This window comes from Chironomus tepperi, unplaced genomic scaffold (assembly GCF_022539635.2).
Source record: "Chironomus tepperi strain 1889 unplaced genomic scaffold, CSIRO-AGI_Ctep_v1 contig_67, whole genome shotgun sequence".
NCBI classification, from domain to species: domain Eukaryota; kingdom Metazoa; phylum Arthropoda; class Insecta; order Diptera; family Chironomidae; genus Chironomus; species Chironomus tepperi.
Window position 1 is genome coordinate 230,786 of NW_027226189.1, and position 26,035 is coordinate 256,820.

Sequence of the window (26,035 nt, forward strand, 5' to 3'; positions counted from 1 at the left end):
CGACCGTTGAGTGCTGATAATCGCGTACTGCCTGTGTGTTTCATGTGTAAGAGACGCATAGAGCTGTATTGATTAGTTTCCCTTTTTTTTACTTTTTGTGTATACACTGCTTAAGCAAATTCTTACGGCATTAACCAGACGGCAGCAATTTTTGCAATTTTCAGAAGCGAGCTGGAAATTGTGAACATTGCTTCAGAATTATTTCGAAGAAATACACATTTTTTCTGTCAGTAACATTCATTGTTCAAGTGCACTCAGAACTGACAACCACGTGTGTGTCGACGCAGTTCGACTTTCGGGTGTCAGCAGTGATTTTTTTTTTATTATTTTAAAATTTATTTAATTTAATTTCAATTTTTTTTTAATTCTAAAAAATATTTTTTTTTTTGTGGATGTGGAAATATTTCATTTCTATGTGCAGATTCTCGCGTGTAATGCTCAAGTGATCATTTAAGGCAATTCATACGCTGAGCATTATATAACTGTAAGTGATGGTCTTGAGGATTACAAAATATATATAAAAAAGAATCTTGTGTGTGCGAAATATAAAAATTCCAGTGCATAAATTTTTATGTCTCATGCTCTTGCTTTTCTTTCCGTTTCCGTTTTCGATATTCAGTTCACGCGAAGAAGGAGAGAAAAATCAACGGTTGAAAAATTTGAATTTGGAAAACTATTTTTTTGTTTTTTTGAAGAAAGAAAAAATAAATTAAGGAAGCATAAAAATGGATGGATTTCGTGACGGACTTAGAGACAATTTTAAAGATGGACTCAAAGAAAAAGTCGGTGGAGTCCTTGGCGGGTGAGTAACTGATATTTAATTTTTGATCAGATCTGTGTCAGAGAGTTGAAGTTTGAGGAGTAAGACAAGAAAAGACTGCAAATATTGGATAGGAATGCAGTCAAAGTTAGTGAAAGAATTTAATTATAGATCGAAGTCAACTCGAATTTTTTATGGAAAAGTCGACTCAAGTCGGCTCGACATTTATAGTTAGTGACTAGAAATTGTCTTTAATTTGTCCAAATTTCATATGAGAACTTGAATTTTCTGCGTTTCCTCAGAGTAATAATTCTGACTGCTACAAACCACATTATTCGTCGAAAATCCCAATCGAAACCAGACGTCACAGTGTCGTCTGGATCACTTCGCGTCTTACGTTAGTACAGCGACGTAATGGTTAACTAGCAACTACCTTGTACCGTTTGGAAAATTAGATTGGTAGCTTAATGGTTTAATTTGTTAACTCCTGCAATCTCTGCAAATCGACAATTTTGTATGGAAAAACCACTTTGACCTTTGAAAATTCGTCACTTGGCATTAAATTCATTCTTGACTGATCCAAATCCTTCATTTGCAGTTCATATAGAACTTTACAGATCCTGTAGTTCATATAAACTCCTTATGGATTCTACATGACTGCTTGTCTATCTGCCTACTTTGTATTCATCAGAATTGCATGTTAAAAATGCTTATCTCCTCTCAAAAAAATAATTTCAATGAAAATAAATGAATTTCTCAAGTAATCAGCCCTTGAAACTTAATCCGCTTACTCAAAATCATGCAAAAATTTCACTATTTTTCATAAAAATAAAAACAAAAAAAAAATCCGTCAAGTGGATTTACAATTTCTCATATTCACAATAAAAAAATCTTACCCCTCATTCTCAGCCTTGTTGTCTTCCTTCATAGGGATGAAAAATGTAAGTCGCATAAATCATCAAGCATAATTCGATATTACTGATGGAATTCTATTGGGGATATCAAATTTTTATTTTGTTACCACAATAACAATCTTATTTATGTTATTACGGTTGATAACTAACTGAGCAATAAGTAAATCTGCGAATAACAAAAACAAATTTCTCTCTAGGGGTCGAATTAAATCATGGGCGGGTGATGAAAATTGAAAATAAGTACGGCAAGTGATGATTGCAAATTTCTTTTTTTTTTCTTTTGAAGAAATTCGATAATTTGAAGGAATATGAAGACATTCATCCTTCAAATTGTATGTAGAAGAAACTTTCTCGCCGTCATTAAGACGCCGATATAAGGACGTGATGAAAATTTTTTATAAAAAAGTCGCGGACCTTTTTTTTGGTTCCCTCTTTTTATCATAGATTCTTACAATTCTTGCATGTATTATCGACAATAAAGGCAAGAAGACGCGACTTTCATTCTTCGTCTATAAAATATACTTGAATTTGATCGATTTCCCTCCAAATCATTACGAGAAGTAATGCGAAGAAGTTGCATTGCAGTTCAATAGAACAAATGATATTAAAGTCATGACTCATGAGACGACGACTAAATGAATTTAGACGAGGCCAAAAGTGAACGTAAATGCCATCATATTAAACGAGACTGGCATGCTAAGAATGAACGACATGATGGCATTAGTACAGAAAAGTTCTATATTTTTCACTTCATCGAGTCTTTATGAATCGAATCGATTCCTTCAATATATATATCGAATCTGATGACGATGAAAGAGAAAATTGAAGGAAAATTCTTTAAGAAGTCATTGCAGTTGTTGCGAAATATTGAAATCGATAGTACATTAAGTGAGCAATAGTCTGGTAGTGATGATGATGATGTTAGGATGGAATGTTAGCTATTTTGTTTGTCGGTCAATGTTCTGTATGAGTTATTTTTAGGTATTGAAGGGAGTTTTCCTTAAAGATATTGAATTGTTGTGGTAGATATGATTGAATTCATGGGAATATGTGGATAGAGTTCGATGAATTAAAGTGTTTTTAGCTCTCTGGATCAATATTTGACTAATTTGTTTGGAATTTGCGTTAAATAAGTTAAATTGAGTAGAAAATGATCCAGTAGATGGAAAATGATGTTGTTTTAGCTGTTCTGCCACCAAGAGAACTCAATAATCTGTTTATTCTTAGATCTAAACATGATATAATCTATAAATCAACAAATATCTTCATTAACTCATAGATCCACGATAAGATTCATTAAAAAAAAAGTAAAAAGTCGACTGCGTACTTCAATATAATATCCAGGATGATTAAATATCCTCAATAATGAACAACAGAAGCATCCAATATTTCAATCTACACAACAAAATAATAAAAAATCTTTGATATATTACAAGATAATAATCATCCCTTGCGTCCGATGAATAAACAACAGCAACAACAACCCCATAAAATAAAAAATATCTTCCTCATTCTTTTATACTTCAATAGATAGATGTTATCAGACTTTATTGTCGTCAAAAAAAATGTGAAGAAGAAGTAGGAAAACACAGGAAAAATTTATAACTTCATTTACATTGATTCAATTTCCATGAAAAATTTTTACTTCCTTTTTTGTCTCCCTTCATATAAAAATAAATTTTTCACCATGAGATGAGTGGAATATATGTTAGGGTGTGGGATATAAAAGCATTTTTAAGCCTATTAAAAACAATTCAGTTAAATGATAACCATGTAGAATACAATGTTGTATATAATTTTGCATGCAAAGTACCATAATTAGAGAGAATTAAGTTGCTATCGCATTTAACAGCCATGGAAACGTTCAATTATGCAGGAATATGATGAAAAAACTCTTAAATGATATCTCAATTATAAAGTGTTTTATGAGATTGTTGTGATTATCAAGCAGTTGTTTATTTGGCGATAGCCTGTTTAAATTGAGGATTTTTTAGGGATTTAGTGGACTTTTGTGATGTGGAAAGTGAGAGTTGTGAAAATGTTTGAGTTTATACAGAAATATGACAGATATTGAAGATTATTTGGTCAAACAGTGAAATTGTGAGTTCTAATTGAATAATTTTGAAGCTATTGACAGTCACAACTACTTAGTTATCTACTAAAGTGATTAATAGCTCCTAAATTATACATAATTTACCTTTTTAAATGTTTTGATTTAAATTGAACTTTTCAAATTTTACTGAACGAACCGAAGTTTGTTCAGTGAAAAAACTGGAAAAACCGTCAAAATTCAAAAATAAAATGACCGTTAAACAATCAATTCAAACCATAAATTGAGATTAAAGCTATTAAAACAAATTCAAAACCCTCCAAAAATAAATCTTATTGCTGTCATAAAGCACGACAGATCTGGATTTATTAAATGAGCTGCAAATATTCTTAAAGCAACAAATATTCAGTTCATAAATAATTTAAGTGTAATGATGCCATTTTTCCTACAAATAATATAAAAATTTATTTTTTCGTCTCATGTATAAAGAAGAATAATTTTCATGGCACGTACAAAGGATTTATGTTGATGCTCTAATTTCGTCTTACTACTCGTGCCGCTTTGTACGACAGAAAATATTCTTTATTTTGCTTGTGGAGAGGTCATGAATTTTATGGAGATAATAATTTGTGCCTTAAATTTTGTGACAATTTAATGAAAACGACACTCACTGGGGACTATCAACCACCTTTTAAATATTAATTATCAACAATAAACTATTTGATGAATTCCTTTAAATACTTCATCACTTTTACCTAATTGGTATTCAACTCACAGCCTTTTTTGCGGAACTCATTACTCATTCTTGTTAAATTCTTCAAAAAAAATGTTCAAATTTTTGGAAGTATCATGGTGACAGCATTATGCCTTTTCATTTTTTTCTATCAAATTTATTCATCATCATTGTGAAGAATCGAAGCTCATATCGGGATTTAATCACGTATCAGTTTTTTTACTCGTCTTAGACGAAAACAACATTTTTTCATCTGTTCAATTTATATTAATAATCATTTTTTGAAAAGTATGCGACAGTGAGATAGCTATTGACGTTTTATGAAGTTTATTAAAAAATGTTTGTCAATGGAATGTGAAGAACACGGAATTTGAAGGGAAAATGACAATTGTCATGGTTTTTGAATTTTTGGGGTGAAAAATTTGGAAAGTGCGAAATTTTTTTGGAATTTTGTATTATTAGAATTCATTGATGGGGAACCTTAGAATTGAAGACTTCAATTAGACTTTAATTGTACTGTTAAGAATTTGTCAACAGTCGCTTAATATTCAAATTATATTTGCATCTTCAATTAATTAGTTGATTTTCCCCTTTTATAGTTGTTGACCCCTAATTGTAAATATTTTAGTCTGTTTTCTGACTTCAAACAATAAACATTGTCCTTATTTAATTCTGTATCAAGTAATCATTGCTGATCAATCTCCTCAGCAACTACTCAAAATAGAGACTTTTTAAGATTCGATAAGACTGCAAATTCTACTTCAAACACTAAGATATCAGTAAAAAATCTTACAAATTCCATATTAATTCAAAAGTTTGATCTAAACTTCATCGACCAAGATTTACCATGGATACTTAACAATCCATTTCAGAAAAGGAATGCATTAAGAATTCAACAAAAAAACATTTTCTCAAATTTTTAAAGCATAAGTTCCATTTCAATCATCCATCACAAATAACTTGCTTTTAATCATCCAGCAGATTGGAATGCTTTCAGACATTCAATCTCTAATAGTTACAGAAATGAATACAATATTTACCCATTACAATGAAAATCCATCAATGAATTGATATGGTAATGAGTTTCACTTGAGTACGAGTGGATAAAAATTGTGGTTTTACTCGAACTTCTTCATGTGTTCCATTCTTTGAATCGAGATAGAACTGAAGAGTGAAAAAAATATTCTATGAACAATCCTCTTATCAGCTCTCAAGTGTGCTTTTAAAATATATATAAAAGAGAGTCTGTATATATCTTTGAAATCAATTAATTTGTCCCCTTTTTAAGTCAGTCTCCCATTTTAAAATTTATTCATCGTCAGCACTTTATATTCATTTTCCATTGTTGCAAATCTCTTCTATATTTTTTTGTCGATGTTCAGCAAAAATTATCTAAATGAACATTACCATCCTACCGTGAGCTATGTGATGCTATTATGTAGTTTGATGTTGCTGCACATAAATTTTATAAAACAAAAAAAAATTTACATAGACAGGCGGAATGGTGAAGAGGATGGAAGAGAATAGAGATGGGATGATACATTTAATGTTTTCATTTGTTTGGAAGGTTAGGGGTTCTTAAGGAATTTTGACAGTTTTGGGGACAATTTTATAAATTCTTCAATTTTTAAAGTCAATTTCTTTGGGAAGCTGCCCAAAAAAGTAGAACTGCCTTAATAGCTTAGTTGGCAAAGTGTAGATCACAAAAATTGGCACTAAAATCGATAACAGCACTTGACTACTGGATTCGAATCCCTATTTTAAAGCACTAATTTGAATATTGAAATTTATTTCCATTTGATGTGCGTGGGAGGTGAAGAATTAAAGATTTATGTCCTCACATAAATGAAAAACATTCTGATTGTGAAAAAAAGTCATCAACTTTGTATTTTGTTCGAGATTTTTATGCTTTAGAATGATGTAGTAAGCAGAATCATTCATAGTCTCATGAATATGATAAAACATCCAATGCAGGAGGATAAAAGATATGAAAAATCAATAAAACTATTTTTGATTCTCATGACGTTGTAAACAGAACATTTCATGATGAAATCATCTCATTCAACGACTCCAAACTGTCTCCGTGTCTCGACATAATGTCTAGCTAATTTCACTTTTGTTCCCTCGACATACAAGCTTGTGAGTGCTATAAAAACGAAAAGAATACAAATAAAATAAAAACCATTTATAATAATTCTTTTCGTTCTATTTTATCTTCTCGGAATCGTCAAAGAGGCTGTATCATATATAGTTTTTATGTATTATTCAAAAGCATCGACCCTTTTCCCGAACTCGTGGCGCCAACACGATTCCCTCGTTTTCCACTTTTCAAGTCTTGTGTTAAGAACTTTTCTTTTCTCTCGTACACGAAGCAGTGAGAAGCATAAGAAGAAATAATATTTATTCTTGTTTTGTCATCGATTTTTTTCCCTTCTTCTATTTATGTTTGGCAAGGACTAAGGAAATATTTTTTGATATGAATCACTGCTTTTATTGAAATATTGATTCAATGTTTTCATATCAAACATCCTCAGCTCACTTCTTGGTAGAATTATGATGTTTATAAGCACTTTCATCAGCTTACCGTTGCGTAACAACGCATAATTAACTTGGTACTTGAGGAAAAATGTTGGGAACTTTACGGGCTTCATTATTAACTGCTTTATCTGTTGGAAAATTTATTTTATAGCACTAGATTTATGTTGAAAGTTTGTTAAAAAGAATTTTGTCTGACTGTTAAGAGGAATTGGCTGTAAAATAAAATTTTATGGATTATGACTCTGTTTTTAAGGTTGAAAATCTTTAGATTCATCTTGAACTCCTGAACATTTGATTACTTTGAAGATTATTCGCTTGCTTTGAGATGATAAATGATTTAGATTATGAGTTATGGCTTATTTCCTGAATTTTTAAGAATTTTCTCGAAAAATTGAAATGTAAACAAAACTTGTGAAAATTTTAAAATTCTAAAATCCGTTAAATATTAAACTAACCAAAATCTCTAACTAAATCATCAAAATCAAGATAATTTGAACCAATTTATCAGATAAAAAATATTGGTTTCACCCCTCATATCCCTTAATCATCATAATAAATGCAAAACTTGTATTATAATGCGCATAAACCGAGAAAAAAGTTTCATGAAAATTTATCGAGCGTTGCATTAAATTTTATTCTTCCTAGAGAGTTTTAAAAACCAGCAACGTGCAGCACAAAAAAGCAGAGATTTGAGTTTTTTATGAAAAATTATTGCATTACTTAAGTCATTTGTTAGACTTCCTACAACAGCAAAAAAAAAAGTTTTATAATCTTTTCTCCATGAAAATTCAAATTTCTGCAATGAATCATATTTTGCCTCTCATTCTCTGGTGAGACTTAATACCTCAAAGGAAATTTTTTTATTTATACATATATATTTCTACATCCTGAACAAAACTACCCTATCGCTACTACTCACACACAAAATGACTTTGATGGCCATAATCGGATTTCAAAAAAATTACATTTTCAGAATTTCATGCTGTATCAGTAACAAGACAGACACAAAAATATAAAATATTTTGTTACATAACAACATGAAAGGCATGAAAAAATATTATTTTATATCAGTTTGCGTGGGGATTTTTTTTTCTCATGTTCAGTGACAAGACAGAAATTTTATCTTGCTATGCTTGAACCACTGACTGTTAAAATTCATTAAAAGTTTTCTGCAATGTTTGCCTTTTTGATTTTTATTTTTAAATGAGATGAGGAAAGTTTTTTGATTAATGCTGAATGAATAGAGATGCTTGGGAGGTTATGGTCGGTGTTGGAGGGCTTTAGACTCCCATTGTGACGATATTCAGTCCATGTGGTTTTGAGTTTAAGACTTTTCTAGTCCTAAACATGCATAATTGTCCAATTTGATACATTTTCATTGATCTTGAGTCATTAAGTCACGTTATCTAGTGTAAAACCATTAATTCTGAGTCACCATCGGCTATATCGACCCAAACAGCTTCAAATCCACCCCCGCCGTGCCATTCTACCCAAAAGAATCATCAAATCCCAAAATTAATCTCGAAAACTTTAATTTTATTTAAACAAAACAGCATGAACAGCAAAGAAACAATACAGAACTCATCCTTTAATCCTCTCAATACAAATTCCATAGAAAATTGCAAGGACAAAGTGTAATTAAAAGTAATCTCGCAATCAAACGAAAAGGAAGTAAGGAAGAAAAAAAATATAAGGTAGAAAATTGAATTTCCTCTCGCCATTCACTGCTGTCGGATCGTCACAAAAGGATGGAAAATATCCATAAAAACTAGAAAGGATGGTGAGAATGTCTTTTGGGATTTAATGATTGTGTGAATTTGATGATAATCAGGATAATAGCAGTAAATGTTATTTCAAGAGATTTTTTTCCTTTTATTATCAAGCTTTAATCAACTCGTATCTTCATCTTCTTCCCGACAGCATTTCTTTCGTATTTAGATAATTAAAATTGAATAATTAAATTAGATGGAAAACATTTTTTACGCTACACTAATGCCTGATGTAATAAATCAGTGTCAGATTATTGGGAATGCAAGGGGAAGACTTAATCATTAAGCATTAGATTGTGATGATGAAAAAAAGAGTTAAATTGTTTTTGTAGCTTCCTTAAAATCTGATAGAATGAATTGGAATCATTTTGAATTTGAATCAATTCAAACTAGAGCTTGAAGTTGAGTCGAGCTTTATATAGTCGAGTCGACAAAATCCGAGTCGAATTCAAGCTTTGATTCAATGAAACTTAACTTCCCGCCAAAATTTAGAAACTTCTAATCTCAAAAGTAGGTCAATTTCCATTTATTGTGGTGACTCATACCCAAAACTCCCAAAATTGCTCATTTCGGTCCAATTTTGATGACTCAACTTTATCTCATAAATCATAAATTCTGACTTCATAAATAGACATTTTTATCGCGGCTAATATCCTATTGTTCAGCATTAAGCATGTTCCAAGAGAGAAATCTTTAACAATTTCATTTATTCAAGCCAAAAAGAAATGTTTCATTCCTCCCTTCACGACATTCATTTCGTCTCCTTTTTCCGCACAGTGATACATAAAAATTCAAAAAAGGAAGCAGGAGAATGAGACATTTATTGACTTTACTGAATTTTAATATCCTCTTTAGATGTTCACTCGAGTGGAAATCTAGTGATATCGATATATCTGATTTTCTTCTTCTTTTCGTCTCAAACATCCAGCAGGGATGAGATTCTTTTACTTTTTTGGATAGAGTCGGTGCACAAGCGCAAAATTTTCAATTCATCCAAATGAGTTTTATATGAAAAAAATAATTATTTTTATTCCAAAAAAAAAGGATTCGAGCAACAGAAACAAAAAAAAAATTTCATTTCTCTCGAGGGAAATCTATTTAATCCACATATAATGATGACAACTTCAAACACATATGAATTTAATCCCTCCCGTCACCGTAAACATCAACCTAACATTAACAAATCCATTGCGTGGAGAGGAAATAAAGGGGAGAGCTTTAAATGCAATGAAATAAATCATGTGTGATTTTGTGTTTATGGTTTTTAGGGATTCTAACCTCAAAAGTTGATTCCGGGGAGGTTTTTTGCTTGATTTGGTGAGATTTTGCTGATTTTTTGGATTCTCGGTCATGGTTTAGAATTGCTACTTGCTTCAATCCATTACGAATTCATCCTTAACTCAGCAACTTGAAGCCCCTAGTCCTTCCGCTTTCTGACGACATCTAACATGCGTCATTAAGATATAATTTTTCAAAGATCTTACCTACAAACTTTCTGCATTAAACGAAATAATTTTTCAATTTCACAAGATCTTATCGCAATTTCTTCCTTTTCCCCACCTTCCAAAGAACTTTTCTGGGTGTTTTATTAACTCAAGAAGTTGAAGATGGAAGTGGAAAAGTAAACGGGCAATGAATTTTTTTCCATTTATTTTATCACTTCCATAGGACTGTTTTCTTCAAACACGAACGAAAGATGATGAAGAGATAAAAATAAAAAGAAAATTCAATTGAATTTCAATTATATTATCATCATTATCATGATGTGAAAGGAACGAAGCCTATCATATCTATTGATGAAATGAATACTAATGAGTATGAAGGAAAAAGAGAAGAAAAAATTTTTTCGTTTCATTTTGATGTTTTCACATCAATTGCATAACAATATATAATGAAAATGTTTTATTGACTGAGATGAAAGACAAGAAAGAAGGAAGAAATGTTGGAAAAGCAATAAGAAAGTGTATTTATGTAGGAGAAGAATGAGAATATTTCAATTTTAATTTGTTTTACTTACGTGGGCCAGTGAATTTTGAATTGAGTTGTTTTGAACTTAATATTGACAGTCTTAGGACTGTTATTGAGTATTTGTTTACATTTTAAGATGATATTAGTTCTAAAATTCAAACTTAAATGAATTTTCAAATCAAAGATCCAAAGAAATTCCCTCCAAAATGTCTTCGCATCTTTTCTGCATCTTCTTTATAAAATTTAAAATTTCAAAACCCGTTAGAAATATAAATCTTTGTTTTGAAGCATTTTCTAGAAGAAATTCTCAAAAAGTGACATATTTGAGTCCACTTCTGCTCCAAAACTCTATTAAAGGAAGAGAACAATAAGGAAGAGATGTGATAACGAGCTGCGAACAAAAAGATTCTACGTGACTGTTGAAATAAGAACGAAACAAACAGAAACGAAGAAGAAAAGTTTGTGAAGGCAATCGAAATGAAATTTCTCTGTTATGTAAACATAATATCGGAAGAATTTTTATCCTTATAGTTATTAACTCTCTATTTGAGGATTAATATCGAGTATTTTATCGTTAACACGCTTGTTGATCTTTTCAGGTCAGGACTTTTGGGGCAGGAATGAGAAAGATAATTTGCCATAAAGTTTCTCATTCGACCCTTGACGGCAATTTCCTTCTTATTTTTCTGATCCATCATCTAAATACATTTTCATTTGTTTTGCTCTGTTCAAATATTTGTTCTGTAACGAATGAAAATCCTTGAAATTGGAGATTTACGGAAGTTACTTACAGCTCGAAATGTTTAATGTTAACAAATGTATGAGTACTTTTTGATATTTTCTCCTTTATTTTGTTCCTCCCATTTCGTGTACATTCAAATTTCTTTTTCCTTTTTCCATAAAAATCTCTGTTTTTTATTTACTTCAAATAATATCCTCGAAATTGTATTTTATTTTATTTTTATTGATGCAAGATTTCTTGAAGGAAAAAACGTGACATATTCGAGATTTCAAACATTAGCTCGTCTTTCAGATGTTTTTGCTGGTTTTGTGCTGTTTCGATTTCAATTTTGACAGACAAAAATGTTTTCAGTTCCCTAAACGAATTTTTAAAATTCAAATTTTAACGGATTTCTAGAATTCAAATTTTCAAACTCTGAAAAATTGAAATTTTGATTAAATTTACAGAAATTGCGCATATTCCCTTGAAAAATGGACCTAAATCACTCATATAAAAATCTCCACCTACACATCAACATCCAACTTGCCCTTTAACTAATAAGGCTTTACGTCAAGTACTCAAAAAAACAATTAAAAAAGTTATTCAATTTTTCCATCTTCTGGACCTCCTCCATCTATTACTTCCAGCATCTCAATGAGATTAGTTACTAGGCAATAATAATATTTTCCACAATAAATTCCTTTCAAGCCGTAGAAAATTTTATTTTTTTCATCAAAATAAAAACTTTTCATATTTCATAAGAAGTAGAAAAATAATAAATAAATCACTGAATGGAACTTATGTCGATATGATTCCTTCAATAGAAATAAAACGGTCATAAATTGCTCCTGCCGTATATGGGAATTGAAGCGGAAATTCAATCAAATCAGTATGAGAATTGAGGATGTTGCCAGATTGTATCAATATTCATAATGTAAGTTATGTTGGGAAATGAAAAAATAGGAAGGGGAATCGTGTGGAAAGTTCATAATATAGTCAGGAGAGTTGAGATAAATATTTATTAATAATGTACGTATGAAAAATAAACATGAACTGAGTTTTTGATGGAAGATGATTTGATGTTTTGTAGAATGTAGGTCATTTTGAAGGAAATTTAAATAATTTTACAGAATTTTGGTTCGAAAACAAGTTCAAAGTTCGAATTCAAATTATTTCAAAAGTTGACTTTCGATATCGAAAATTTGAATTTCGAAAATTAGTTCGAATTTTAAATTCGAAAACAAGTTCGAAAACTGAATTCGATATTAAACACAATTTCAGAAGTCAAATTTCGATATCAAAAACAATTTCGAAAGTCAAATTTCGATATCAAAACATTAAATTTTGAACTCAATCATCATAAAAATGCGTTTTATTCAAATTCTCCTCAAAATCCTCATCCTGAATATAAAAATAAAATCTCCATTTATTAAATAGACTTTTGTTTAACTAGTAAAATGAGTTTTTATCTTCACATTCCACCCTTTATTTGTTCTGATGTCGATTAAACAGTAGGAAAGATTGTAGAAAATTTGTGTACACATTGTACCTAAATATCATGTAATTAACATTTTAATCTCCATACTTTATGCAAACTTGTAAATTTAGGATTGATACATTTTAATGGATATAAAAAAAACAAGTTCAAATATTGACTTAAACTTTTTTTGTGTGTATTTTGAGCTAGAAAATTTATTCATAAAAAAAATGCAATAAAATTCTATTTTGAGTAGCAAATATAAAAGCAGGAAATTAAATTTAGAAGAACATAAGCACTTCCCACTGCGTCATTATGCCAAACGTAATTACATCCACCCACCCATAAAAGCATTTTTTTTTTTGATTTTTCATTATCAAAATTAAATAAAATGTTGATGCCGAAATGAATTTATTTTCATTAGATGTGATGTTTTCGAGTATAACGAGCATCACAAATTATTGCAAAGTGTTTTTCATACTATCAACATCAATAAGTGAGTGAGTAAGTAAAAATAATAATGATAAATGATGACAATTTCATCTGATGAGATGAAGACATTACGCTAGGGTGGATTTGATGCGTGAAAACTTTTTTGTTGCTGTTCCTTGATGGGATTAAGTCTCTCAAAAATATCAAATTCTTTGGGTTTCCTCCTGTATCATATCAGAAAATAAGGAAAAGTTTCCCGGCTCATTCGCAAAAATTCTGTTAATGAAATTTTAATTAAATTATGAGGATCTCAATGAGTTGCCGTTTTACCACCCTCATCATTTACCATAGTTATCGTTTGATGTCATAATGAAGTCGTTTTTTGGTTTCTACCGCAACAAAACATCCTCATAATGACAAAGTATTTTCCTCATCATTTACCTTCACATGCTTTTTATTTTCTAGACTTTTCTCTTATTTTTTCCCATTCGGTAACTTTTTTTAAAACACATTTTTTATTTGTGGTTGTTAAGCTCAACAATAGAATGTGAAAATCACAAAAGATTTCCTTTTATTCTTTCCTTGTAAACTGTGACGACGATACATTAACGATATTAACTTTCAAGGTTTCTTATGCTTTGGATTTTTTGATGTGAATATGAGATTTTGTTGGAATTTTGACTTGATGACTGTATGGTTTTGTGGTTTTAAGGTTTTTGCTATATGGGATTTGCGGATTATACAAAAATTTAGATTAAAATGTAAACTTTTATGCTGGATCTTTTGTCTAAAGTTGCAAACAAGATCAGGTTATGTACTTTAGTTGAATTTGCTACCAAATTGCAAAGCAAGTTGCTATTTTTCATAATAAATAATGTTTTTGGCTTTGTTTTACTAATTTTCACGAGGGTAAAGCAACAATGTTAATTTTTCTTGTAGTTGATTACCCCTGGATGTTGAAAAATATCAAAAATTTACTTAAAAATGACAATAACTAAATTTAGTTAAGTCTAATATGAAGACACAACTTACTTAGACATGTTTACATCCTTACAAAACCTCGATTTCTTACATTTTATTGATTTAACCTCAAAATTTCAAAAAACTCATTAATTTTGCTTATCTTACTTGAATTCCTTAAAATTCTAAATTCCATTAAATTAAAAGTAAATTTCTCTACATACAAAAATACAAGATTGGCAAGAAAAATTGTTTGTACTTTGATAACAATACAGCATTGATAAACTATAAACATTGGTAGTGAAACCCTTCAATCCAATACACTTCACATATCAAAAAAATGTAAAAATCTTGCCAATTCACTTGATTGCTTTTTCACTAGATTTTCCCCTTTTAAAATCGATATCGTTATATAAATGTAGAACAACAAGCAGTAACAATAGAGGAATCAAAAATAAAGATTTCTTTAATGCATGTATTGAATTTTACTTCATCGAGTATATTTCTTTTCCAATAATGTACAACAAAATGATATTTACTTAAGTAAAGATTTCCATTCAATAAAGAGAGGAAGCTTAAAAGAGCAGAAAGATAAATCCCAAAATCAAATATTGTGTGTGTTTATATTACGAAGAAAAAATCCCCAAAATGAAAACAAGTGAAAATGAATCTTCAGATTTTGGTGAGTAAGTGACAAAAGGGAAGTTGGGAAGCATGTAAGGGATGAGTTTGGAAGCGAATTTGGTCCTATTTTGAAGTTTTTAAAAGGATTTTTGAATTTAACTAACAAATCAAAGTTTGAAAATTTAAAATCCGTTAAATATTTTCAAATACTTAGAAATTCAAGAAAATTGCAAAAAAGGCTTGAAAATCATTCAGTTGAGTCTTTGAATTAATAGTGTCCACAACACTAACCCACCAGACCGACAGCTAACCACAACTTTCAAGAATTCTACAAAAAAACTGTTAACCCACACTATTCACAGCTATTTACAATAGCAACAAGATTGATGGAGAAAATTGAAACTGATAAATCAGATGGAGCGCGGTCATGATAGATGAAATGAGGCATTTCTTCGACTTGCCGACATTAATCAGTTTACGTATTATTGGTTTCCAATTCAATGAACTTATATTTACTGATATGATGGAAAGAATTTACTTCTTATGATAACAAAATCATTTTCTTCCATTTCATTTAACAAAAAAAGAATTTAAAATTGATTTTTCTTCCGTACTTTCTAACGAGACGATGGAAATTCCCATGAAATAAACCGAGCATACAAATGAAATTAATGATTCACTTAAGTAAGTCACTAAAATCCAAAATTAACAGTTTGTTAACAATTTTGCTTTTTGTTTAATTATTCATCAAAAGCCACAGACTAATGATTTTCTTGCTGGTGATTTTCCTTCAACACTGTTGCATATAACATGCAGGGGTTGCCTTTTTCCTGTGTGTTTTCAAGCACGAAAATTAATTTTTCCCTTCCTTTTTATTTCCACGTGTAATTTCGTTATGAGTTTATTTAGATTGTAAAAGCAATAAATGTGATACATAAATTATTCACTTGTTTCCCACGTTTTTGTTTCGTCTGAAATACCTCTTCGCATCATCACCATCATTATCATCAGTCGTTGATGTACAACATAGGGAGTGAATATAAACATCCACTTATACGGTATATTTATATATATCAACTCCCTATGGACATATGAATTTCATTCAATGATTTTTTTTCTTCCTCTTCAGGAAAGAAGAATTTCATGAAAAGTAAGTTGGTAGGTAGGCATGAAAAGCAATTTAAGGGAAGGGAGAATGAATTTATTCTCATATCATTAAGTGATACGACCTGTTGATATTAAAAAAAGAATGTTTGGAATGCCTTGTTGAGTTTTAGTTTGAAATATTTAGTGAATTCGAATTTGAGTACGGAAGAATTTCAAGTTGTGACCTTCAATAGCTGATAGAAGATGTTGGATGTGGAAAATAGTTGAAATTTCAATAAATTTTTAACAATTCAGCTCTGTACTTATAAGTTGATTTAACTCGATTCCACATTTTTAAAAATATTCAGCTAGTTAAGCTCAATTCAGCACTTTTTTCAAGTTCAACCAATCAACCCATCAGAACAACATTCAGTTAGTTAGCTCAATTCAGCTATTTTGTGTAATTCAGCACACTCAATTCAGTTTGCAAGTTCAAAATAATTCACATAATTCAGATCAATTCAGATATTAAGGTGTCCATCAAGTAGAACGGTGACCTAACGAGTTTAGTTAAAACTATATATGGGTTTTTTGTGCTAATTTGTGAAAACAAGAAAACAACTTTTAAAAATTTTGTGAAGGTTCCTGCACCGAGATATGAGCATTTAAAGATGCAATTTTTGACGTTCTGAAGTCAAAATGTAACTCCAACATAACAGCACCAAAAAATTTGAAACTTTGCTGTTATTTTTGCAACCCATACCCAGTAAAATAAGCCAAAAAAATTTTTTCAAAATAGTTCCGCTACAGAGTTATATCCATTTTTCGATTTAAGTGCCGAAAAAGTAGAGAAAAACTCGAAAAATTTTCACACTTTTTAATCTGAAATCTACAAACCTTCACCAAAATTCTTTAAATTTTGCCTGTTTTTTGTGCAAGAGTTACCTAACAAAATAAGCATAAAATAATTTTTGGATGTAGCTTATGTGGTAAGATATAGCCGTTTTCGTGCTACCTAAACTCAAAAAATTCAAAGTTTTTTACAATTTTGCATGGAAATTGACTTTTCCAAAATTATTGAAAATTCTCCTGAATATTGTGCATGTATTAATTGTTCATAAAAAGTTTAGTAAAATATAATTTTTTGATTATATATAGAAATATAGCCATTTTCCTCTCCAAGATAGTGAAAAAATTAGATTTTTTTAGATTTTTAGCTCTAACTTCAATAGGAAGTAACAAAAATTTTTGTAACTTTGTCTGATTTATTTGCCAACATTACTTAATAAAACAAAGCAAAAAGATTTTTTGAAAAAAACTTATTTGAAAAATTATGGCAATTCATATATGAAGGTGTAAAAAAGTATTAAAAATCTCTATTTTTTCATATTTTTAACTCTCAGAAATTCAAATCTTGATTAAAATTTTGAAACTTTTTTTGTTTCATTTAGTAATGATTGCAAATAAATCAGACATAGTTACAAAAAATTTTGTTACTTCCTGTTGAAGATAGAGCTTAAATTTTAAAAAAAATCTAACTTTTTCGCTATCTTGGAGAGGAAAATGGCTTTATTTCTATATATAATCAAATTATATTTTACTAAACTTTTTATGAACAATTAATATATGCACAATATTCAGGAGAATTTTCAATAATTTTGGTAAAGTCTTGCGTAATTTCCATGCAAAATTGTAAAAAACTTTGAATTTTTTGAGTTTAGGTTGCACGGGAAAACGGCTATATCTTACCACATAAGCTACATCCAAAAATTATTTTATGCTTATTTTGTTAGGTAACTCTTGCACAAAAAACAGGCAAAATTTAAAGAATTTTGGTGAAGGTTTGTAGATTTCAGATTAAAAAGTGTGAAAATTTTTCGAGTTTTTCACTACTTTTTCGGCACTTAAATCGAAAAATGGATATAACTCTGTAGCGGAACTATTTTAAAAAAAAATTTTTTTACTTATTTTACTGGGTATGGGTTGCACAAAATAACAGCAAAGTTTCAAATTTTTTGGTGCTGTTATGTTGGAGTTACATTTTGACTTCCAGAACGTCAAAAATTGCATCTTTAAATGCTCATATCTCGGTGCAGGAACCTTCACAAAATTTTTAAAAGTTGTTTTCTTGTTTTCACAAATTAGCACAAAAAACCCATATATAGTGTTTAACTAAACTCGTTAGGTCACCGTTCTACTTGATGGGCACGATATTAAGCATATTTAGGTCAATTCAGCTATTTAAGTACTTTTAAGCATATTCAACTCAATTCAGCTTGTTCATCTCAATTAAAATCTATTAAATAAAATTCAGCTTATTCAGCAAATTCAGCTCAATTCAGCACAAATCATTTATATTCCTTCAACAAGCTTAAACTGAAATACGAGCAAATTTAATAGCTGTCCATTTGAACATTCAATTTTCTGATAAGAATCAATTTTCACTAGAATTTGAATTTTTTCTGGCATCAAAATCATCAAGATCATTTAATGAAAATTTTATGTAAATCAAGCAAAATTAATTTTATCGCCAATGTCATCAAAAAAAATGTTCTCCGCCCGGAAAAAAGTACGAAATTTATTTACACATTTCTAAAATTATTTAAATTGAGGGTGAATTAAAATGAGATAATGAAGATTTATATTACATAGTATGATATTCATGCTTACATTTCATCGTATGATGTAAGAAATTGAGAAATAGGAATAAGAATCCTTAAGGAACGCCACTTGAAGGATAAATATAAATTTAAATTAAATCTCCTTACAAACAGCACAATCATTTAAGTTTCTCTTTTATCGCTTTGTGTGTAAGACATAAAAGTGAATTTGTATGATATTGACGCGTTTACCGTTGCTCAGCGACTTAAAAGGATTTAAATAATTGTGTAGGCAAAATAAAAAGTGTAAAATGTTTTTCCATTATTCAATTTAACGTTCCCTTCTTGAAATTTTCCTTTCCTATTTTCAACGGGGTTCAATTTTCATCGAATGAAATCGTAATCTTTAAGAAACAAATTTTCCAATAATGTTAAATTGGTTTTTTATGGATTTTACAGCTTGAACATGTGAGTTTGTGTTTATTTTGTCTAGGTTGAATGTTAAAATGTATCAAAAGTTCAAATTTTGTGGGATATTTTGGTAGATAAGAGCTGAATTTGGGTTATGACTGATTTTAATCCTTTATGCCAGTGGTGGACAACCTTGGTGACAAGTCTCAATCGAAATCGTACACTAAAGCGTGCCGCTGTACACCTTGACGGAAATCCTCGACCGAAATCGTACACTATAATGTACCACAGCACTCAGGTTGCCCACCACTGCTTCAGACTAACCCTAGCAACATAAAATGGACATAGACACCCATACAGATTGATAATACATCTAAATGTCTGTCCCATGCAGCCCTTATCAAAAGAATATCTTCAAAATGCGCCTTAAACCCTCACAATTCAAAATTTCCCTTCTCAAAACCTCTCCGTTCCTCTAATTTTCATCCTATTCCCATCCTAACATCGCACAGATTTGTTGTTGAACACAATTGATATTCAATACCTATGGAGCAATAAAAAAAAAAACGTTGAGATTTCTGTGGTGAAAATTGCGATGAAATTCGATGCATGCTGTATATGCCTGTGTGGGGTTCCATTATATACATTATTTGAATGAAAATACATTGTGTGTGCTATATTATGGCATATTAGCAAATTGATATCCCTACACAGAAGTCATTGTATTTATGGTCTTTTATGATCATGATTCAGGTGTTATAATGCACTTGAATTTATTAAAAATAACAAGAATGTAACAATTGTAAATGAGATGCCATAAAAAGTATCCTTTAAAAGTGACCAATCTACATATATATGCTGCTGAATTGAGATGTCATTGTGATGTTATTTATTACATAATGTTTAATACATGAGCTCATATGGGGGAGAGGTCATGTTATGGACATTATTTCTGATGATTTAGAGACTGACTTTACAATCCCTGCTGTACTGCAGATGGGATTATATAAGGTGAATATTGAATCTTGGCGACAATTTTTCTAGAATTACGTCTGTTGAAGCCTTAAAATTGTACCTTGGCAACCCAGCAACCCAAAAAATTTAAAATTTATCCTTAAGAACGTCACAGCAAGACTCTTGACTTTACAGCTGTTTGGATGCTATCCAAAAATATTTTTATTATTCAAATGGCGTAAGATATCGTCCCACATTCAGTAGATATTTTTACATCCTTAAAGAACTCCAAAAAAAGGAGGAAGAAGATTCGCAAAATGTTCTCAGCAGCAACAACATTAAATTTGTAAGCATATTAAAATTCATGACGATCTTATTTCCTTTTTTCATTATTTACATGTAAGATGAAAATGAAAAAATAGAAGAAAATGTTGAGCTCAATGGCAAATGACATTAAGTGGTTTCACAGTTTGATTTGAATATAAATTACCAAAAGCATGAAAAATAAAAAGTTGAAATGAAAACGTTCGTAAATGTCATTTATAGAGTCAATGGTAAAATTGGATAATGGTAATGGAAAACGTCGTTGCTTTAATTCAGTCAGTACTTTTTTGCCTTCTTCAATTGTCTTTTAATTAAATTTCAACTCTCACACTTGTCCATTGTTTATCGTGATTCAGAAATTAATTGAATTTGCTAAACTTTTTTATTCCTCATTCCAGGTTCAAACGAGAACAATTCTCAGTGCCCCAGCCAGGTGGATATGAACAAATGGGTGGTGCTGATAGTGATGGTAGAATGTACGATGATAATTTACCTGAATCGCCAATGTCCTTCGAAGAGATAGAAAGACCACCATTGCGACATATCGATAAATATGCAAAAGCCGAATGTCCATGTCTCTCACAACGTTATACAGTAGCTATAATGGCATGTTTAGGATTCGTTATTTCCTTTGGAATGCGATGTAATATGGGAATGGCAAAATTACAGTTAGAACATGGAGTGAGTTTTATTTTTGCTGATTTAATTACTCTTAATTGGATACTTACAGACTATGCCAAATCTGCATTATGGGCTCATATAATGAAAATTGTATTCATTATGTCTGTTAATGTTTAGACAATTTTTATATTTTTTTATGACAATTTTCCTCCTTCCCAGACGCTCTCTCTCTCTCTGCCTTCTGATGACAATAAATGTTTTCCCCTTTCCATTCTTCTTTCATTTCCTGAATGAAGCACGCTCAAAAGACAATCTATATGGGGTGATGAACTGTGAACGAGCAAGTTAGAATGTTTTATATATCATTATATTTTTTTCACGATTACGGGAAATGCTTTTAAAATAAACATCCCCCATATTATCTTTAATCTGATCAACATACCCTACTACCATGTGCTCTGTGCATGAAGATTCAGTGAAAAGTCATGTTACAAATTGATATGCATGAATATAATCGTAGGTGTAATTATAGAATTGTATTTATTAATGATGAACTTCCATTAGTATCGTTATATGTCATTGACTAATACAGTTCATATAATATCCACCCCTTTCCAGTAGTGTCATTGACTAAGTAGAAGAAAATGTTTTTTGTCCTCAAGTCACATGCCCTGAAGCATTAATAACGAATTTTATGGTGCGAAAGTGAAACATAAATAAAAAATGGTTTTTTGCACTTTGCCATCAAACACAATAGAGACGTCTCCAATGCCTTATACTATACAATTCATAGATCTCCTCCATCCACATCGTATCCGGTTCGACATGTTGACAGGAAATGGAAAATGTGACTGTATATTTCGTGCTCATTTAATTTTTTTTTCTCACTTCCCATCTACTGAATGGATTTATTGATGCTATGAATTTTATGTTTGTGCGTTGATAGGCGGGGGTAGGAGTTGAATGATTGAATGGATGGCTTGAAAAAAATGTTTGAAATGGAATAGAAAGTATGATAACCATCTATTGTGTAAGATTGAAAAGAAAAAGTATAATTCTAAATGAGGATAAAATAGAAAAAGGATATTATGATAATATTACATATAAATGTGTTTGTTGACTCCATAGCGTCTCCCTCTTTATGATGAAAATGATGTATGAGATGGTTTTGCTCTTGGATTTATTTATGTAAAGCTGATGGTGCTGCTGAAGCTATGCTGTAATAATGACAATTGCCGATAATCTAGTCTGTAAAGAATGGAAATTATTAATTAAATGAATAAGTTTACTTTCTGAAAATTCTTTGTTTTTGAGCCTTTTACTGAACGAACTCAAAAGTTACTGAACGTCTTTTGTGAAATTTTTGAATTTTTACTTACCGTTATTTTGATAAATTCTAAATTCATCAATATGAGCCTAAAATAACTCCTATAACTATCAATAACTGTAATTTAACTAACGATGATTCATCCTTTATCATCCACAAACCAGATTAATGCATCAAACATAACACTAGGTCCAAATCAAATCAAATTCAAATGGAGCGTAGCGACAGAGAGTGCTGTTGATTCTTCCTTCTTCTGGGGCTACCTTATAACTCAAATTCCAGGTGGCTTCTTAGCATCTATATTTCCAGCAAATAGAATTTTTGGAACTGCCATTGCCTGTTCGGCATTTCTCAATTTATTTTTGCCAGGAGCTTTTGAGTTTCCCGCAATCATCATATGTATTCGTGTGTTGCAGGGACTCGTTGAGGTAAGAAGCTTTAACATTGACAAAACAAATGAATTTAAAATGTATCCATTCATGTGGAAAAGGAACTTAAAGAGATTTATATATGTTGCCATATTTTTTAATACATAATAACAATGATAATACGTCGAAAATCTGATATATTACATGATTCTATTCAACAAGGACTTTTCCATCCCTTTTGTGCTCATAATTCCTTATATTCAATCCAGATTTTATTTAATATCCTGTGAATGGATATATCTTAAGGGCATATTGTGATGAATATATTGAATTTTCAGTCATTAAAGTTAGACTTTTTTCTCTCATCTCTTTTCAGGGTGTCACCTATCCAGCCTGTCATGTCTTTATATCGTTCCAATTATGGAAATTAATTAAATTATTAATTTGATTTTTACATTTAGATTTATGATGGAATGAATTCAGTTCTTTTATGATTTTTGTAATTTAATCTGATTCTTTTGTGGATTTTTAATGAGCTGAATTTGTTTCATTTTTGACATATTTGACTATTAATACTCATAAATCCTTTGAATAACCAATTTTTCCTTAATTAACAGGTAAGACTATTGCTTTTATTTGTTCCTATATGATTCCACAACTTACTATGCTGTATCAACAGGGTATTTGGAGATTTTGGGCACCACCGCTTGAGAGAAGTAGATTAGCGACAATGGCATTCAGCGGATCGTATGCTGGAATTGTTATAGGTAATTCTAACCTTCAAACCTTACCTCCATACCAATCTAACCCATTTATCATCACCAGGTATGCCAATGTGTGGAATATTAACTAGTTGGATAAGTTGGAAAGCAGCATTTTATTTTTATGGCGTAATGGGTATGGTATGGTATACATTCTGGCTGTGGTTGACTTTTGAGAAGCCTCGAGATCATCCCGCAATAACAATACAGGAATTGAAATACATCGAAAAGTCATTAGGTGAATCTGTGAAACTTAAAATGCCAACATTTGCAACAACACCATGGCATGAGATTACACGATCGATGCCTGTCTATGCTATCATTGTTGCCAATTTCTGTCGATCATGGAACTTTTATCTTCTCGTGCTGTATCAGAGCAAATATTTGAAACATAAGTTTGAATATAAAATTGCTGAGGTAAGCAGATTATGCTTCACATTTTGAGGATATACTGTAATTAATTATCTTAATCCAGGCTGGTATTCTCGGTGCATTGCCCCATTTGCTGATGACCATTATTGTACCATTAGGCGGAATGTTGGCTGATCATTTACGCAAAAATGGTATCATGTCAACAACAAATGTACGAAAATTATTCAACTGTGGCGGATTTGGACTCGAAGGATTATTTTTCCTTTTTGTAGCTCATGCAACTACTGGTGTAAGTTCCAACATCATTAAATTATCCTTTATGTATCTAATTTCAATATGATTCCAGTCAGGTGCCGTGACAGCACTGACATTCGGTGTTGCATTCAGTGGATTTGCCATATCGGGCTACAATGTGAATCATTTAGATATTGCACCGAGATACGCTAGTATTCTAATGGGTTTATCGAATGGAATTGGAACGATAGCAGGTCTTCTCTGTCCCATAGCTATTGACTACTTAACGAGTGATCAGGTAAGCTATTAATATCATAATTTATTATCAGCCTTTTTCACATAAATTCATAAGAACAATAAGAGATCCCCCAACTCCTCCTCCGTCTATCCATTAAAATGAAATTGATGATGTTTCATGGTTGTGTGATTTTCCACAAAAGCACCGCTGTGAAAAAAAGACGAAACTCATTCTCATCTCCTGATGTGAGTCTCTTTAGCAGTCAAAAATTATTACATTTTCCATGTCTCATACAAATTACACTTTGTTTTCCACCCTCGTCGTACGCATCAACAACTTTGTTTTATGACGTCAAAAAATACTTTTTTTACTTATTTTAAAAATCGTTGATGCAGCACAATATTAATTTATACACTCAGTTTCCATTGAGATATATTTTGAATGAAATGGGGAGAGTGGGAGGTAAGGTATTTATGACATGCTATTTTTGAGTAGCGAGACAGATTTTTCTCATTTTTATAAAAAGATCCGCTTTATGTGATTGTGAATGTGACTATTCATAGGATGGAGATTTAGGGGCTCTAGAAAATCAGTCAAGCTCGACTCATGATATCAAGAATTTATCCAAGAATCCCTAACCATAGAACATTTAAAGTTAATGCATGAACGAGGGTAAAAAGGTATTGAATAATATCCGACATCGTTGCTAACACTACAATATTCACACTTTGTTACGCACGACTAAACTTAAAAAGGAATGAAGAGCTTGTAATATGTTTGATAGGAGATGAATAATGCGTTTTATTAACTTTTATTAATGCTTCTATTCTCTCAATGAAATTGGCAGTCATTTTTTCTCATTTCCTGCATTATTGTGATTAATTTTTCTTTAACAGAGAGATAAAAGTTGTTGGACGACAGTATTTACGATAGCCGCATGTGTTCATTTATCAGGAATAACATTCTATGGTATATTTGCTTCTGGAGAGCTGCAGTCATGGGCTGAGCCAACAGTAGAAGAGCAAAAGGCTTGGGATCCAGTGTCTGCTGGTGCCATTAAAGAGACTTCATTTGTAAGTACACCAGAACTCAATCCTTAAACTTTTTGCTTAATTAAAATTATTTACAGAATGATCCAAATGCAATGAACATGCAAATAAATCATACGAATGTAGCTTCATATGGAGCTACCGAGCACGTTGCCGGAAATCCATTCGCAAGTGCACCTCCACCTGTTGTTGGTAATCCATTTGCACAAAATATCATGCCAGCAGCGCCTGTACAACCATATGCAACAGACACATACATGCATGGAACCGCAGACGAACGCGGATTTAATCAATACTAAAAAAGTTTTAATTAATAATGAGAATCTGACTTAGATAGAATGAAATTATTATCAATTGACAGTTAAAGAATGAGTTTAGTTTAATTTTAGTTAATTGTTTATGTTAACAACACCAATAATTATTAAATATGCGTTAAGCATGAAGTGAAAATTTGATAATGAGCTGATGATGAAAACAATACGAGTGTGTTCAAAATATTGAATGGAAATACAACTATGCCTAATCTATGTGATCAAATTCATTGAATCGTTTCATTGTTTATGAATTTTTCTTCTTTTGAGCTCTTGCAAGAGTAAGTTTGGATTTGTTTTTGTAGATTGAATGTTGCTTAATGATTGGTTTCATAATAATTACCTTTAATTTACACTTTTTGAAGGTTATTGATGAAAAAACACACGAAATTTGAATTCATTTTGAAATTACGATAATTTATTCAGTAATTGA

The 26,035-nt window shown here is 30.8% G+C and overlaps 1 protein-coding gene across 2 annotated transcripts; it reads left to right on the top strand.

Moving 5' to 3' along the window:
- On the top strand, positions 1-26,009 carry VGlut (Vesicular glutamate transporter). Of its 2 annotated transcripts, none has more exons than XM_070653112.1 (12): positions 1-46; positions 422-484; positions 620-802; positions 20,720-21,002; positions 22,434-22,697; positions 23,014-23,037; positions 23,317-23,404; positions 23,463-23,815; positions 23,874-24,059; positions 24,117-24,302; positions 25,139-25,315; positions 25,372-26,009. In XM_070653112.1, exons 3-12 carry the CDS (start codon positions 726-728, stop codon positions 25,588-25,590), a joined length of 1,857 nt encoding a protein of 618 aa, XP_070509213.1. In that variant the 5' UTR covers positions 1-46; positions 422-484; positions 620-725; the 3' UTR covers positions 25,591-26,009. The 2 variants fall into 2 exon arrangements, with proteins under 2 accessions (XP_070509213.1, XP_070509214.1); XM_070653113.1 differs by lacking the exon at positions 1-46 and adding an exon at positions 81-226.
- The last annotated feature ends 26 nt before the right edge of the window (positions 26,010-26,035 follow it).

Excerpts from the sequence above, each read along its gene's own strand:
- VGlut (XM_070653112.1), top strand. The coding sequence starts at position 726 with ATGGATGGATTTCGTGACGGACTTAGAGACAATTTTAAAGATGGACTC. Across the intron at positions 21,003-22,433 it reads AATTACAGTTAGAACATGGA|ATTAATGCATCAAACATAAC; the intron begins GTGAGTTTTATT and ends TCCACAAACCAG. Across the intron at positions 23,816-23,873 it reads TTGAATATAAAATTGCTGAG|GCTGGTATTCTCGGTGCATT; the intron begins GTAAGCAGATTA and ends ATCTTAATCCAG.